Source organism: Arachis stenosperma, chromosome 10, assembly GCF_014773155.1.
Source record: "Arachis stenosperma cultivar V10309 chromosome 10, arast.V10309.gnm1.PFL2, whole genome shotgun sequence".
Taxonomy (NCBI): domain Eukaryota; kingdom Viridiplantae; phylum Streptophyta; class Magnoliopsida; order Fabales; family Fabaceae; genus Arachis; species Arachis stenosperma.
In genome coordinates, this window is record NC_080386.1 from 118,753,844 (window position 1) to 118,773,151 (window position 19,308).

The window sequence follows — 19,308 nt, forward strand, 5'->3', positions numbered from 1 at the left end:
AAATCAATCTTGGAGAAAACTCCAGCTCCTTGTAACTGATCCATGAGATCATCAATTCTTGGCAGTGGGTACTTATTCTTTATTGTAACCTTGTTCAACTGCCTGTAATCCACACAGAGCCGCATACTCCCATCTTTCTTCTTCACCAGTAACACTGGAGCGCCCCACGGAGAGACACTTGGTCGTATAAAATTCTTTCCCAACAAATCCTCTAACTGAGACTTTAGCTCGTTCATCTCTAACGGTGACATCCTGTAAGGAGCACTTGAGATTGGTCCCGCCCCGGGCACCAATTCAATAGCAAACTCAACCTCTCGGTTAGGTGGAAACTCATCAATATCATCGGGAAACACTTCCGAAAACTCACACACAACCGGAATCTGTTCCAGCCTTTGATCATCTCCCGAAACGCCCGCGGTTAACAACATGATACCCTGACATTCGATTCCAGAACAGTTCACCATCATCGAGTTCAAGTAATAATTATTCACCACGACCGGCCCTTCGGTATCTTCCGGCATAAAGTACACCGACTTTGTAGAACAATCAAGCAGGACATGGTTCTTAGATAACCAATCCAATCCCAAGATAAGATCAAGACCGACCATCGGCAAGCAGACTAAATTATGAACAAAATCACGCTGCTTGAACCTAAAGGAAACTTCCGGGCATCCTAGCCTAGTTACCGTAGCTTCATGGGTAGCATTGTACACTCTTAGATCATAACCTAAGGTTACAATCTTCAAGCCTAACTCATGGGCTTTCTCAAATGCAATGAATGAATGCGATGCTCCAGAATCAGATAAAGCATTTAGAGTTTGACCAGCTATTTCACAGTTACCTCTAATAAGTGTCTCGGATCCCTCGGCACCTATAGCTGAAGTGGTGAACACCCGACCAGTCTGTTGTGCCTTCCCAGCACCTTGTTTCTGCCTCTCCGGACAACTGGCGGCTTTATGCCCCGCCTTTCCACAATTGTAGCACAAACCCATCCGGCCTTGCATGGTGCTCCCGGATGGTGACTCCCACACCTAGTACAAGCTTGATCATTCTGAGGCTGCTTCCCAAACTTCTTTCCTTGGGAGTTGTTGTTGTTGGTCCTCCTAAATGAGCTTTCCCTCTTGAAAGACGGACCTCTAGGTGCAAAGCTCTTCCCTCGGTTCTGTGGGAATGATCCTTTGTGACTCCCTTTCTCAGCGGTTGCCCTTCTCACACACTCTTCAGCAACCCTACACTTGTTCACCAATTCGGAGAAAGTCCTAATCTCCATTGGCCCTACTGAACTGAAGATATCACTCCGGAGTCCTCCTTCATACTTAACACACTTTCATTCCTCATATTCCACCAGAGTCCCTTGGCACATACGAGAGAACCTGAACAGCTCCTCAAACTTGTCAGTATACTCTGATATGGACATAGTACCCTGCTTCAGCTGTAACAATTCAAGTTCCTTAGCCGTCCTAGCAGAAGTCGGAAAGTACTTCTTATAGAACTCTTCTCGAAAGACATTCCAGGTGATATAGTCATCACCCTGCTGCAGAAGACGTCAGATGCCTTGCCACCAATGCGACGCTTCACCGGTGAGCATATAAGTGGCAAACTCGACACACTGTCCTTCAGGTACCACTTGTGCTTGTAATGCTCGCTCTATAGCCTGAAACCATGTATCAGCCTCAGTCGGGCTAGTAGTTCCCTTGAACTTAGGCGGATTAACCTTCAAAAAGTTTGCCAGTGTCATCGGGCCTTGAACTCCACCCCCATCATTACCATGGTTGTTCATCTGTTGACCAAGAGCCTCAGCAGTGGCTTGCATAGCAGCATCCATGTTCTCCAACGCAGTCATAAAGTTCACCGGGTCATTAGGGTTATTCTCCGGTGCACGAGCATTCGTACGACCTCTCGTACTACCTCTACCGCGTCCACGAGGCGCCATCTGGTTCCTATACACACCCAACAATCGATATTAAGTTGATCAGTCTTAATATCGGAAGTCTAGTGCTTCAAAGTCCCAAATGCATGCTCATGAACGTTTATGCCAATTATATCAAGCAGATATACTAATAGCACATAACACACACACAGAGAATGCACAGAAGCATAGTCAGTCCATCCCTCAGGCTCTACAGGAACGAACTGCTCTGATACCATAATGTAACACCCTACTATACAGAGTCTTATGCTTAAGTTATAATCCAGAGATGGCAAGGTATTACGACCTCTAACTATAAAAATTTAGTACGTATAGTAGTATGAATGATTGATTATAACTAGGAGCCTTTGTAGAAAAAGGGGTAAACAAGAAAAATCGCAACTCAAAAGCGCAACACTCCGATCAATAACGTAACGAACGAGGGTAAACCAACGCGAGATTATATATATACAAAGGACTGTCAAAAACAGGAATATCAAGACTCAAGATCCGGCTGCGAAGATAACCGGTCCGAGCATAGCAATATATACATATGATAAAATAAGGAAAACCCCAAAGGAAACCCAAAGGGACACAAATACATAAAACCTATTCTCCAAAATCTTCCATAAGAGGAGTCATCACAGTTGTATTATTTAATGGAGATAAAAGTATCTAAGCAAAACATATAAACCAAAACTTAGTCCCGAGAACAAGGATCTTCGCAAATCTATAAGTCTCCAGCATGCCTCAGCGGGAAACCTCACGTCCTGCATCTGAAAACCACAAAATCCGCATGGGTGAGAACCAGAGGTCCCCAGCATGGTAACAGCTTCCACATATATAATACATAATAATAGAGGAAAGCCAAAGGCAATCCTAGAACTCCCTCCAGATAATATCAAAGCTTATAAACAAGCTAAACCATATAAGGGCATCTGACTAAAGATTCTTCAGTCTAACTAATACTTCCCTTTCCAATTCCTTCAAACCTCCCAACCACCAGCAGGAGTATATTATAGCAAACACAGTTATATCAGACAAAGAATATACAAATAGGAGCAGTTAAGACATTTAGACAATTAGCAAGTTATATGCAGTCAAATAGGCAATCTCAAACAATTCACATAGTATGCATATGATGAATGCTTGTCCCTAGTGGCCGATGATATCATCTTGTCGGTTATAGAGCCAACCCGACAAGTCCTGGTCGCTAACCATTGAACTGTCCCTCTGTTGCGCATCCCCAACTCGAGTTATACTCATTATAAAATTGATCATAAACATGATCCATATCCATCACCCTCACTGGTGAATATTTCGGGGGCGAGCTCATCCGGGTCTTTCACAGTGCCCGGCCACACTTACGACATAGGGTCAACAGAGTCTCGAGCCTCCACCTGGAGCAGGTGGTGGCTAGCCACTGCTTCCTCCCAGGGATCTCGTGCCTCTGATAGTGGAAGTGCAAATCTCAATTATCAATAATTCAGCATAAACATGCATGAATTCTCATTCATGGATCAACATCCATATCAGCCATCCGGCTCACGGTTCCGTCCAGAACCAGCCAATATTCATATCATACACAGCCTTTCTGGCTCACGGTTAAATCCATAACCAGCCGTTTCATTAACAATTATAGCCTTTCGGCCCATGGCATAACAAGCACTTCCACCACCATCCCCCGCATCTCACATAATCATCTTGATCCTCATGGATCATTCATTTTTCCCTTGCTTCACTCGCAAGTCACCTCATTCACTAGCCCCTTTTTAACAGCTAGGCATGTCATAATGATTTAAGACATAAATGGTGAGATCGGAGGCTTAGAAGTATGAGATTTGGCTTTTAAAACTCAAAAATCAACTTTGGGATGAAAACAGGGCCACGCGTACGCGCACTCCACGCGCACGCGCGGATGGCCTTAAAAACTCATCGACGCGCAAGCGTCATGCACGCTAACGCGTGGATTCAAAATTTGTCAATCGACGCGAACGCGTCAACCACGCATACGCGTGGGTGTTCTCATGCCCCAGGCACAACACTGGCACAGTTCTGGCATAACTCTCTGGAAAATGGCTGGGCATTGGGTGCAGCACAATCGGCGCGCCCGCGCACATCACGCGCACGCGTGGATGGCACTTTTCAGAAGAACGGCGCGTACGCGCCAAGTGCGCCCACGCACAAGGGGTCATTCTGCTAAAAATTTTCTAAGTTAAAAACTGCAGAATTCACAGATTTAAACCCCAATCTTCCAACGGACATAACTTCCTCATTTTAAATCGTTTTCCACCCGTTCTTCGAACGGCATGGACATCCCGGATCCAATTTCATTTCTAAACAGATTTGGTACAAAACAGAGATCCGTAGTCCAAGTTATGTTCCGCCAAAGTATGCCCAAAAACCATATTTTCATACAAAACCACCAAGTGCCATTTTCAAAACAAGCCATTTTTCAACTCTTTTCAAAATCAATCAAAACATGCCAATTTCATCCCTTTTCTTTGAAATCAATCAAATTATATCAAATTCAACATCAAGCCTCCTCAACTCACACATTGACACTTTACCACAATTTACCAAAAATCACTATCTCATTATTTTACCCCACTTCACCCAAGTGGCTCAAACTCAAACACATTGACATATCATATACTATTCCTCATGCCAATTCTCAACAACACCAATTCCAATAAATCATTATTGTACACAATCAACATCATACTCACCATCAACATGGTTCAACCCACAATTCAACCATAACCAATCATCAAGCATATATCACAACATGCATATTTCTCATACATTATACCACCAAGGCATCAATAATCATCATCACATATATGACCACATCATATATCTCAATCATTCAACAACATCAACAATTCAATGCCTATCTTAGGGCCTCTAGTCTAAGTATTTCCTACCACATTACATATTAGATACGGAAAACCGAAACCATACCTTAGCCGATTTTCCCAAGCTCCACCGGAGCACTTCCAAATCACTTATCCACAAGCTCTCAATGCCTCAACACCTCCAAGAACAGATTTTTCACCACGAAATTCCTTTTTCAAGCTTTTCAAAATCACCAATCAAGCTCCAAAATCCACAAATACACAACCTAAGCCACAACCATCATACCCATACACAACATCTCAAAACCCAAACATCATAGAACAACAAAATTACACTAGGGTTGAGAATCTTACCACACCCAAGGTCCAAGGAGACAAGATTAACCTTCTCCTTCAAGAGAGTTGGGTCCTATAACATCAAAGAACCCAAAATCTCAACATTTTACCCATGAAACTCGAAAATAAGGGCTGGAATTTCGAACAGAAACACATGGCTTACCTCAAGATTGATTGTATGGGTTTTGTAGAGATCTCTGCGGTGAACGCGTGGCCGCAAACAGAGCGGCAATCGGAGCTCTAGATCAAAAGTTATGGTGGTTTGAAGATCAAGTGAGAGGTAGAGGTTTGAGAGAGTGTTCTTCCCCCATTTCCTCTCTTTTTCAGCGTGTTTGGTGTTGTGTGAGGAGAGAGAGTGCTGAAAACTAGGGTTTTGGTTTAGTTATGTTGGGTCAAGGGCCCACTTTGGGTCCGGTTGGCCCGGTTTGGCCCGTTCGGTCCAATCTTGGTCCGAATTCTATAAAATTGGTACCAAAATTCTCGTCTCAGTCTCCTCTATCACATTTAGCCATAAAAATTACATTTTAGGCTTTCTAGAATAAATTCTCATTTATGGATTAATTAGCCGTTAATTAACCGGGTTTTACAGAACATCTAACATATTTTAATTATATATAACTAAACCCAATCCAATCAAAATAATCATCTATATAAAAATTAAAATAACCATCCGCATACCTACTAAAATGACCATCCTAAATTGACCATTAAAATAGAAGAAGATGATGAATAAACAGAAGAAACAACTATTATGGTGAAACATAGTTTTGAAGGACTAGGCATGACGAAAGCGGCACTGTTGTGAAGCATAGGGCTCAAATCTAAAAGAAGCTAACCAAGCTTGGATCCGAAGAAGAAGAAGAGTATGGTAGTATCATCCGTGAGAAGAGGCTTAAAGAAATGGGAGAAAGCGAAGCCGGTTCAAAAGAGAGGCGCGCGAAAAAGCAGCAACAACGTTAGGCTGAGCGTCGGAGGGCGAGGCGTGTCGGGTTGACCGGTAGAGGTGAGGACGGTATCGGTGGGAGGATGTGGCAGCTTTGGTATGGCCCGCGAGGGATTCAGTGACGCGAGGTGATGACTGGAGAAGATGACAGTGAGTTTTGTACGTGTATTAGAGGTTACGATAAGATTAGAAATAACCGTACGTAGTGTGAATGGGTTTATATACTAATCCTAATTTTTTAAAGTTTAAAATTTAAAATTAAATAATTAATTAATAATCTAATTTTTAATTGTAATTTTATCTTTTTTAATTCATTGTGCACATTGTAAATAATTAGTATTGATTCCAATACTTTCCCTTGTGTATATTTTATATGTGTTATTTATAAATTTTGTTAATCAAGTATTCAACTAGTAAAATAATCAAACTTATCACAATAGAATAATTAAATTTTATATAACATAATGATCAAACTTTTCCATAATAGCATAATCAAACTTTTTTGAATTTCAAAAAGCATTCATTACTTTATTTTTATACTTTTATTTATGTGTTTTTATTTTAAATATAAAATTTATTTGATTATACAATTTATAAAGTTTGATTATTGGTGTGATTAAAATTTGATTATATTACATATAAATAAAGTTTAACATTATAATATTCTATTATAAATTTGAATATATAAATTCTAAAATAAAACATATCCTTATACAGGTGATTACTTTTTTTTAATATGTAACTTAATTAAAAAAATAATTAATATATATAAAACCTTCAAAAGTTTGGTTGCTATATCTCAAAATCAACATTTCTACCATCATTCTATGTATATCTGAAAACATTATGTCAATTTCCAAAAATACCCCTAAAAAGAAAATTAAAAGAAAATTGGCAATGTATAAGTATAACCCTTCAAAAAACTAAAGGGTGGTTAATTGCTACAACAAAGCCAAGCCATACATTGTTGCTTGAATTGAATTTCTTGCTTCTTGTGAATTGGTGTTAATTTAATGAAGTTGGTGGGAGAGGGAATATAGCTAATAAATATTTCAACAATTCTACTGCAATTCTCTGCAATATCACTTGTTTTCAAAACGCATATTCCTTTATATAAGTTAAGGGGGTGGTGGTCCTCACTCTTGCATGGAGAATGAAATCATTTCGAAAATGAAATTGCATGGAATAAGTAGTCATAATAAATTAAAAGGAAATGGCACATATAACAAAATAAATAAATAAATAAATAAAGAATAAAGGTTTTTCTTCTATTATTATTTTTTATTATTATAATTAATTTTTTTGCTTTCTTTATTTAACAAAATAATTATGGTAAAGAAAAAAAAACTCAAACCAAAATAATATATACATTATACCCATTCATAATGCCATATTGGCAAAAAAAATGTTATTATACTTTATACCAAAAAGAAAAATTAAAAAAAAATTGGAAATATAGGTTAACCCGCAATCACTTCTTTCTCAATCACATACCAGACACTTTTCTCCACAACCCCACACTTTCTTATGCATTCATTCATAAACTTCTCTCTTTTCTTTCTTGAAAGTCAAAACCTACTTAGGAGGGAAACAAAAGGGTAACAATTTACAAGACTCATAGAGAGCTAAGGTCCCCCCAAGTGAAAGGAAAAAAAATAATGTGTAAAGAAGCCATATATAACTCCTTCTTTTCCTTCAACTTCAATTCAATTATAACTCCTTTTCAACCCCAAGTCGGTAGATGATGAATCATTGAAAAATAAGTTCAAGGGCATTTTAGTAAATTCCTCAAAACTTTTTTCCTTTTTGCTTTAATTTGCCCCACTTTTTCTCCATTTATGGATTGATTAATTGGAGGAGGAAGAGCTAGCACACCATGTTTTTTTTTGTACTAGCATATAGATAGTGTGCACATGATCATATGAGTGATGAGTTATAGTACCATATATCATCATCATCATCATCATAAAAAAGGAATCTTTTTTTTTCTCTCCCCCCTTAATTTCATCCATGTACTATAACTTGATCACTTTCTTTCTCAATTGATGAGAAAACTCTTCCCCCATTTGTGATTTGACTTTTTTGACCCCAAAACTCATTTTCTATGAATTTGATTGAGGGAATGCATTATTAGCATTATGATTATTTGCCTCATGTTTGTAACACCTCTCAATGTCTTGAGCTATTCTCTTTGCATCAATGGATGCACCAAGTAGTCCCTTTTTGGTGAAACCCACAGCATAGAGTCCATTCCTTCCTTTCCACCCATTTGGGAATGGCTTCATTGGGAAACCATCTTCCTTTGAGAACATATCATTTTCCTGCTCATAAATCAATAGTTCAATACCATGTCAAATTCATTACTATTTTTCTTTCTTTCTTATTTAAGTTTTATATACTCAAAAAAAAAAAAAAGCATAAGAGTCATGAGTTAATTATTATGAAAATAAAGTTGCTAAGCAAGTTGTCCTTAATATATGAAACAAAAACAAAAAAGAAAAACAAAAATGCCTACCTTTAGCCAATAGGGTACATTGCTTTTGTAACCAGTTGCCAAAATGATGGCATCAAAATTCTCTATTCTTCCATCGACAAACTCCACAGTGTGACGTTTTAGCCGCTTTATGCTTGGACGCACCTACACACCCCAATTTTGAGTTTGACATAACTTAGATTTCATGTTTAATTTTATGTCTGAGTCCAAACAACAACCAATATCTTTCTGAAAGTTACTTGTAACACAATCATCAATCCAATCAACATTTTCTTTCTTTCTTTCCTTTTTCAAAATCCCAAACCCTTTAGTTTCGCCACATGATTTGATTGAAGATCATGCAATGACGGGAAATAAGGGGTCATTTCATTATTGCTCCAATTTATCAATACAATTATGCTAGATAGATACTAAAATTAAATCAATTATTAAAATAAAATACAAATAAGTTAAACTACATATCTATTTATATTCAAATATAATATAAAAAGAATTTTGTTAAGAATAAGTGTTTAAATAAACTTGTTAAATTATTAAAAAATTGAAAATTTTAATATTACTCAACCTATTACCAACTTATATATTACAAAATTCTAGTTAAAAAGAGTAAATATAAGTTGCACTTCTTGAAAAGCAAAAGTAGTTTTTGAAATAAAAATTTTAAAAATAAATAAATAGGTACATTTACCATCACTGGATTAAGTATATAAAAGCATGGTCAAATTAAAGATATTTGCGACCCCTAAGAAAACAAAGATTTGGGGAGGAACATACATAATAATTAGTGAAAAATAAAAAAGAGAAAGCAAAGTTGAAGTTGATATTTGTTAAAGGAAATGGTGGGAAGTACCTTAATGTCTCCACCTTTAATCTTGGCAAGGGTACCCACATCAAGGACAGGGGTCTTTCCGGAGAGGTTTTTGAGTTCGAGGGGACCCAAACGAGGCCGATCCAAACCGAACCGCGAAGTGTCACCTAGCATGAGCCATGACACGATCAGGAGGAACCGATCGACAAGTCGCAATGGAAACCACTTCAGTAACCACATGGACAGCCCAAAAGTTGATTTTCCCAGCATCTCTCGTGGTAGGATGTGTACCTTCAAAGTTCAACCCAAAAAAAAAATTCAAATTAAAAAAATTAAAAAAAAATAAAAAACTTTCATATTATATTCTAATCAACTATTAGTATAAAATTGTGAAAAAATAAATTTATTTTTAATATACTAAGAGTATAAAACGTTTTACACTGTTTTATTTCTGTCAACAAAATTAGTAAAGTTTGAAAGTTATTTGTGGCCTAATTAGTTGCAAGCCTTAATGAGAGGTTTATGAAAGAAGAGCAAAAAGAAATTAATTAAAAAATAAAAATAAAAATCAGTTATCATTGTTATTATTACTCATAACCATGATGCGCATGCTTGTGAATCCCAATGAAAGTGGAAGATCAAATTTTGATGTTTGGGTTATCGAGGATTATTAGTGCGACTGTTTATAAAGCCTTTTGTTTTCTAAATCATTTTAAAACTATACATACATAATCCTTTGAACTTGAACCTTGTTATGGCTAATTCTACTATATATATATATATATATATAATAAATAAATTTCCTTCTCTTTTTTCTCATCAAAGGCTGCATTTTTATTTTTTTTTCCAATTGGGAGGGAGGAAGAGTTGAAACTTGAAAAGTTGAAGCTTTCATCATGTGTAGAAACTGGAAAGAACCTTAAACACAACCATCTTTTTTTTTTAATGTTTCAAATTTGAAAACTTTTGCACGAGCAAAATGGATTATTCTTCTATCTGAGAATTTTACCAAAATCTAGAAAAAAAAAATTTGTCTATATTTCGAAAATTTGACAAAAGTCGCAAAGTCCATTAAAAAGGCACACTACAGCGGGATCAAAAAAGTGGAGTAGGAGGCTCTTCTTGCAAAGACTTAAACTAGCTTTCTTTCTTTCTTTCTTTTCATTTAAAACCAGAAATTCCAAATCAGGAGCAACATAAAAGAAAAACTAGCATAACTGACACAACTGTGCAAGTTAGCCTCACTTCAAAATTATTAGATAAAAATTTAGTGAGAAAAGAAGAAAGAAGAAGAGGAGGAAATAGAAAAAAAGTTTTGAACTCACTGAATCTCTAACACAAAGTGAAGGAGCAGCATCATGGTTACAAAGATCCAAACAAACTTCCATGCCGGAATTTCCGCATCCAACAACCAAAACCTTCTTCCCTCTAAACTCTTCTCCACTTTTATACAAACTCGTGTGCCTTATAGCCCCTTGAAACTCCTGAATCCCTTCAATCTGCGGCACCACCGCCTCTGCATTCTCGCCAGTGGCCACGATCAACCAGCGGCACGTGTACTCAGTACTTGAACCGCCACTAGTGATCAACTTCCACATCCCAATTCTGGAGTCGAACTCGGCTCGGTCCACGGTCTCATTGAACCGCGGCCTAATCCCGAACCGGTCGGCGTAGTCCTCCAAGTACTGTACGAACTGCTGCTTGGTTGGATAGGTGGGAAAATCTGGAGGGAATCCCATCAATGGAAGCTCGCAGAATTGCTTGGGCAAGTGAAGGTGAAGGCGGTCGTAGGTTTTTAACTGCCATAACGAAGCTATGCAGTTGGATCGCTCCAGGATTACGGACGGGATGCCTTTTTCTTTGAGGCAGGCTGCCGTGGCCAGTCCGGAAGGTCCGGCTCCCACGATGACCGGACCTTCAATCCATTCCTTTCTATTCTTATTCGTTGTTAAGGACCTGGATTTATAACCACGATTTTTCATTGCTATGAATAGAGGATCGTGCGCTTGCTTTCCTTCTGTCTCTCTTTCGCTACAATAGTCCATGAGAGGGAAAATAAAAATAAAATGATATTAATGAAGCAAAGGTTTTGTGGTTGAGGAGCGAGTGGGAATGGTAAGTAATTTAAATTTGATTTTGATTATGATTAGGATTTAGGATTAGGATTAACGAGAGATAAGAGAGCTTATCCAGATTGTGAGAAAGAAGAAGGAATGTGGTTTCAAAATGAAGAGAGGGTTAAGCGGAAGGATCGGAAGAGGGAGTAAGGGGGTATGTCAGCATTCATCACAGAGAGAGACTGCGAGAATTGAACCAGACCGATGTTGATATCTCTCTCCCTCTCTTCTCTCAATTTATATATACTTTTTTTTCATCTAACAATTCTCTTGTTACCGTGGACCCTCCTCCAATATGTTTTTCTTTTTCACAAATCACGTTACTATTTATTGGAATATAATGCTAGTATGTATACAAGTTACTACTTACTAGTTACTACCCAGTTAATGTTGTCTTTTGTGCCAACATCCCAGTTAAAAATCGTTACATGATAATTTATTTCAAAATATTCATGATTTTTATCTTTATTTTTATATAAAAATAATTTCACATGAGTACTTATTTTGTGTTTGAAAGTATTATGCTCTTTACTAGTACACTAGCAGTAAATAATTGCGTAGTAAATAGAATTTTGACTTAATTCGGTAGAATTTTTTATATTTTAATTTTGAATAAGTTAACTAATTCTACAGAAATTTTACTGAGTCGGATAATTTTACAAAACATCTCAATTTTTTTTATCTTGGTTAATTGTTTATCGAACAAAATTAATTATTTTTTAGTTTAATTTTAATATATTGTAGTATAAAATAATTTTATATATATGTCAAAAAAATAATTACTTTTTATATTATCTGTGTGAATAATCATATAAAAAATATATAATTAAATAACTACGTAAAATATTTATATGTGAACATATTAAAATTAAACTCCCAATTAAATATATAATTTAACAATAGTTATTTATTATGTATGTATAGTTGAATCCACAACTTAATAATTAAATTTCTTACCTCTATCATTTGAAATTGAATGTTTTACTCTCAACTCCTCTCCATTTCAATAGAGTCGGTTTGAAAAATTACTTTTTAAAATTTTAATTTATCAAAAATAATAGTATTAATATTTGATTCAATTTTTAAAATTAAATTACAGTTTTCTAAAAAACTATTTAGGAATTTATAAAAAAGTTAAAAAAATTACTTCTCTCATAATGTTACTATTTTTTATCAACTTTTTATAAAATAAATATTTTTAAAATTAAAAATTCAAATACAAAATAATTTATTTATAAATTAATTTTAATATAATTATTTATTATTTAAACTATCTTTTAAAAGGAGCTTAATTAAACTCTTTATCCAAACTTAACGTTAATGCCTTTATAATTTGGTATATAACTTCTAAGTTGATACTGACTACTTGGGGAGAAAGGTAAAAAGAGAAGGCACATTAGTGGGGACTTGTTTATTAATTTAAACAAAATGCTAAATACACAGAATCTTGCAACCCCCCCCCCCCCCAAAAGAAATAAATAAATTAATATACACAAGAATCATAAAAAGTTCAAGGATTACACATATTTAATTTTGGATTTAATTAATTTAATCCCCAAATGGAAACGTCACTATGTACGTCAATATGAATTAGAAAGAGATTTATTGGAGAGGGTGGGGGATTGTAATTTGTAAATTATTATTATTATTATTAGATCAGTTTTATTGGTTAGCAAAAAATGAAAAACGGCATGAATGGAAGTAATAATTAATTAATTATCTACAAGATTTAAGCTGGTGAATAGTTATCAACTTATCATCCTTATTATGGCCGATGTGAAATGAGTAGCGACTCAACTTGCGTTGGATGCAATACCACACAAAATAAACAAATAAATAAATAAATAACTATCATTATTTTCTAAAGATATCTTCCAAGTTAAATTAGGTTATTATATAATTTCATAAAAAGGAATAAATTATTATTTAATACTTATATAGAAGGATTCGCAGTATATATAATTGAAAGTAAAACAATTCATATGCAAATAAATCAAATTTTCTAGATATTTGTGTATATTAATATACATTATATAACTTTTGTTAACAAAATAATCAACATAAAAATAATTAAACATTTCGTAAAAGAATAATCAAACTTGTTATATTAAGATAATTTTTTATTTAGAAAAAGGTTAGACGTGAAAAAAAAAATAAAAACACAAGTCCATTTAAACTTCAAAGTGGAGAATTCAGTTAGAAGAAGTAGGACTTCGTTTTCGAATTCATTGGAGAATCCGCTCAATAAATGTTGAGATAGAATTACGACTTAATGTTTACCAAATAAAGAAAGAATAAGAATTAGGCTTTCGCAATGACATGTCACACCCGGTTTAGTCTAAAATACCCTCGCAATTTTTTAGTTGAACAATTGTTTAATTGAATATAGAAGAATAATATCATTTGAGTTATAATTTATTAGCGTTTAAGTGTTAAATCTTTGGATGAAGAAAATTCTGTAACAATATATATATATATATATATATATATATATATATATATATATATATATAATTATTTGAATTCAGTTTTCGAATTTTACTTTATGCATGTAACAATTTATAGTTTAATAATAAATTTTTAAATAAAATTTTAATCCATAATAGATTAGTTCTTATCTTGTGAAAAATTGTCGTATGAAATTAATATATATAATAAAAGTTTGTTTCTAGGTACAATGGGATCAGAAAAGTATGTTCTCACCCTAAAAACAGGGAATTAAACTGTATAAAAATTCAATTTGGTCTTTCAAATTTCAAAAGAGACATCATTTGCTTTTAAAAACTTTTATTTTTCTAAAATAATGTTTTCTTTTAAAAAAAAAAGATTCAATTTGGTAATTCAATCTTCAATTAACCGCGAAATTTGACATCGTAACCCAATTTGATCTTTCGGTCACCTCCTCATGTCATGATAACATGGCATGCTTGATTTCATTGAGGAACCAAATTAGTTATATGGTTAAATTTTAGTAATTGAATTGGTTCATCGAATAAATTTTATAATTATTTTATCTCAATTGAAGTTTAAAGGGACAAATTGAGTAAGACGTGAAATTTCAAATATCAAATTGAGCTATTATTCGAATAAATCAGTTCAAATTCAAATACTTCTCAATATCATAACATACATGCACTCTCTAAAATTCTTTAATTAGGTTTAGATTTAATTGTTTTAGATGCTTGCTCAACTATATCATTCTTATTTACAAATGCCACATAAATATAAAAATTCGGTAGAAAAATATGTATTTAATGTTTATAGAAAAATTTAATCGTACTACTATAAAAAATTTGATTGTTCTACTTTAAAATATTTGGTTATTTTATTATATATAAATCAGATTTAATTATTCTAGTAGTCAATTATTTAAAAAAAAATAATATATATAAATTAAATATACATAATATATATATATATATATATATATATATATATATATATATATATATAGTAGCTAAATTTTTGCTAGTATTTTCAAAAGTTAAACTACATAATTGTTACGAGGAAAATATATATAATTCGAACTACTTAAAATTAATTAATATTATTGCTTGTACTTCAAAATCGGTATTCACTTTTAATTAGACACCTCTTAAATCTAAGGTGAAAAAAAAATGGATGAATGAAAGATAAGTAAGATCTACAACAAAATCTAATGATAACAAAGTTCTTGTTTAAATAAATACCACCTTTCTAAATAAGCAAATAGTATTATTATAAAATTAATTTGATGATAAAGCATCTCAAAAATCATTCTAAAGTAAATGAAGTGAAAACTAAACGTTCCTGATATCTTGAAATATTTAAAAAAAAAATACATCAATTTTTCCCTTACTAAAAAAGATGTTCCGAATAATAAGTTTAGAGAATATTATTGCCTTATAATATAATATATTCCACTATTCATACAAAAGCAAATGCTTTTTCCTTTCTTTTTTTAGAAACTAAGACTAATATTAATGTAGATAATGTAACTAAAATCTTAATTTAACTTTTAAAATTTTTATATATTAAAATTTTAAATAACTTAATTAATTCTAAAAATTTCTGTTGGATTAACGAATTTACGATTTATATGATTCCATATTTTACATATTTAATTTATTTTTATAAAAAAATTATATAAAATATTATTTTTTAAAACAAAATGTAGGGTCTGATGAGAAAGCAATAATTTGAGTTTATTGCAAATTGAGTAAGTCATTAAATGGTAGATACTAGAGGCCCTTGAACTCGCTAATACGAGTGACCTAATCATTGGAAAAGGATATCAAGACAATAACTACACACAAATGAAGGCCATATATATATTGATGACTTGGAATAAAGAGGGCCATCCCAAGGCATCACATTGTGGGTAGTTATTAATATATATATATATATATACACACAAATTTATCTATCTTTTGCTCTAAGGAGGACACGTGTTAAAATTATAATTTTAATTTTTTTTAAAAATACAAAAAATTTTTAGTTTCTAATGTATTTATTAAAAGAAATTTAAATTTTTTATTAATAATAATCTTATTATATATCTTTTTTTTCGGTAGAATAGAAAGATCAAATCCTAATAAAAAGACAAAACAAAAAAACAAAAAAAATCAGATAGTTACATTCTATTAACCTGAGATGAAAGCATCTAAAGAGAGAGTATGAGTTGTATCTGGAGAGGGAGCATAAAAAATATGAAACTCATACAATAGATCATGTCTCTTTTTAGCGAAAATATCTGTCACTGAATTGCTTCTCGAAAAATATGGTTCCAATTAATTTGTGGGATTCTTTTCACAAGAATAACAACATCCTCAAGGAGCGTTGTACAGGAATGCTGGACTGAACATCTATTTTTAAAAAAATTTATGACCATTTTAAAATCCGACTCAATAATCACATACCGAAACTCATTAACCACCGTAATCTCAAAATCTCTAATAATACCCCATAATTCAGCTTGCATGATTGAGTAGATGCCTAAATTACAAGAGAAATTTGTGACAAATCTTTTCAACTGATTACAAAATATTTCTCCACAACTTGCATGCATTTTTCGTATGACTGAAGAAAATTCATCAACGTTAATCTTAATATATATTTAAAAAAATTATTTATACATTAAAATTAGTCACTAAAATTAATATTGTATATTTATGTATTTATAAATAAATATACATATAATTTAACTCATTTTTAATGTGTATTTTATATTTTAATATATATTTTATACTAATAATTAATTTTAATGTATAATTAATATAATTGAGTATATATATATAGTGGTTGTGTACTTTTTTAACATTTTCACTCGATGTTAATAAAAAATATATATTTTAAAATTATATATATTCAAAATATATTTAATATAAAAATATTAAATTAATTTTTATGGAAGATAGTATTTAAAATTTATAAAAAAACAAAAAAAATTTATGAATAGTTGTGATTATTTTTAAAATACACACTAAATAAAATGTGGTAAAAATTATATAATTATTTTTATTCAATGAATTATGTCTATATCCTTATTCATTTGTGACATGAATACTACGTCTCGAGCAGTGAAGTCATTACCGACATTTATACTCTATACTTAGACATGCAATACATATATACTCTTTTATTATCGTTAATTAATTATTCACAAACTTGTCATAGTTTAAATGACCAACATTATTGTCAGAGATTTAAATATTATTAAAAAATACAATAATAAGAAGGAAAATATTCTAAAATAATGGTATATATGGACGCTTAAGTAAAGTCTGTTTTTCAAACTTATTGAAGATGATTATTCATCGATACTTCACAAACTATATACTTTTATTTAAATTAATGCCTATATATTCCATTTCAATTTTAGATTAGTTTTACTTATATTCACACAAAAAAAAAAAAACAAAAAGATTAGTTTTACACTTTTACTTATGAATATTAATAAATTAAACATTGCATATTTACATTTTAATCAAAAAAGGAAGAAAAAAAACTAAAATTAGATTATATAATATAATTTTAATCCCATCTTGAATTGAACTTAAATTTCAATTTGTACTTTTCCTATTGCTTCTGTATTTAGTTCTGAATATCAATATCAATATCAATTATTTTCAATTTCAAAAAGTAATTAAATATTATATATATTTAATATAACATAATTAGGTTTTGAAGCTTTAATACATAACATTTTGGTTTAATTATTCTAATAATCCCCATTATTTTACTAAATTTATAATTAGATTTTTATGTATTTTTTTAATTGATTTTCTTTACTATTTTTAATTTTATAATTAGATCTTTTTTAGTGTAAAAAGTATTAGAGTTAATTTTTTTTTTTTTTGTAAATTGAAGGTATTTATAATTAAAAACTTAGTTAGATCTTTAACTATATGTATTTTGAAAAAAAATTCTGATATTAATTTTAATATTTTTAATATAAAATGGCCTAATTACAAAATTAAAAGTAAAATAAGGTCCAATTAAAAATAAAAAATTATAAGAACCTGATTAAAAATTTAGTAAAATTATACATACCAATAAAATGATTAAACCTAATATTTTTTAAAATTTTACCATAAAAAACTCCATAGATTTTAACTGTTTTAAAATATTGGTGATGAAAATTTTAGCAAGCACTTTTTTATAGGATCTTTAAATGTAACGAAATATGTAAAAGGAGAATATTCTAAAGTTTCATTAAGAAATCAGCACAAGTTTCATTAAGGAAAACCATGCATGCATGTTCTCTTATTTTCCTACGCCAAGGTTCCAAAAAAAATTTACAGCAAAATTTGCAGTAAAATGGTTTTAAAAAAAAATTGCAAGAAAAATCCGCAGTTATTGTGTTATTTTTTACCAGTGCGCAACCACAATAATTATGGATGCCATTTTTTAGCAACCACTAGTTTAAAAGTAACAAATGAAGAGAAAGACTTGGCAATATATATGGATGCCATTTTTTGGTAGAGGAAAACTAAAATTAATTTTAAATTTGTAACATCCTAACTTTTTTTTAATTATGTTCATTATTCAATAATTAATTAATTAAATTTATAATAATTTAATATTTAAATTTATAATTAAAAATTATGTTATATTTAATTTAATTCTTTATGAATTTATTTTCTTTAATTTATTTAAATAATATAGAATTTTATTCGACAATAATAAATATTTTTAGTGAAGTAAAAAATTTTAAGTCAAAATTTATTTGAGTGTCAATAAATATATCACTTTTTTATTTACTTATCAATTATTAATTTAAATATTACTCATTTATATCATAACGAAATAAGAAAAAAAGTTGACTTTTTTCTTATGGCTCCTCAAAAAATTTTACTTAAACAAATACTTCAATATACATAAAAATAAATTAACAGAATTAGTTTTATTATACTGCTATTATTATTATATTGTACTATAACATTTATTATCATACAATTTCTTATTTTTAGAGTTGTATAAATATTTTATAACTAATTATAAAACAAAAAATTCCTATTATTATTAGTTATCTAAAAAAGTTATATATATACAAAAAATGTTCACGCATTTTATGGGTCTAAATCTAGTTAAAATAAAAAAGTCTTAATCTCTAGTTTATTTTGACAAATTTTCAATTCAATTATAGACTTATAGAGTTTATATTAAATTTTTTTATTAAGATGACCGAAATTGATTTTTTTTTTAAATATTATAAGCATACGGTTAACTTCTACATTTATAATTAATTTTACAATGCTCAAAATGACATAATTAAATTAAGTGTCTCTAAAATATTCTTATCAAAAAATAGGATGTGGTGTTGTTGTGAGAATAATGATCCTTAATTTTTCTTTATTTTCTA

General features: G+C 31.3%; 1 protein-coding gene across 1 annotated transcript; it reads right to left on the bottom strand.

Moving 5' to 3' along the window:
• Nucleotides 1–7,422: 7,422 nt before the first annotated feature.
• Nucleotides 7,423–11,615, bottom strand: LOC130956129 (indole-3-pyruvate monooxygenase YUCCA6-like). The gene is made up of 4 exons (XM_057883162.1): nucleotides 10,674–11,615; nucleotides 9,391–9,639; nucleotides 8,562–8,684; nucleotides 7,423–8,367 (listed from the first exon to the last, which is right to left on the bottom strand). The coding sequence occupies exons 1-4, from the start codon at nucleotides 11,391–11,393 to the stop codon at nucleotides 8,149–8,151; spliced, it is 1,311 nt and encodes a 436-aa protein (XP_057739145.1). The 5' UTR covers nucleotides 11,394–11,615; the 3' UTR covers nucleotides 7,423–8,148.
• Between the last annotated feature and the right edge of the window lie 7,693 nt (nucleotides 11,616–19,308).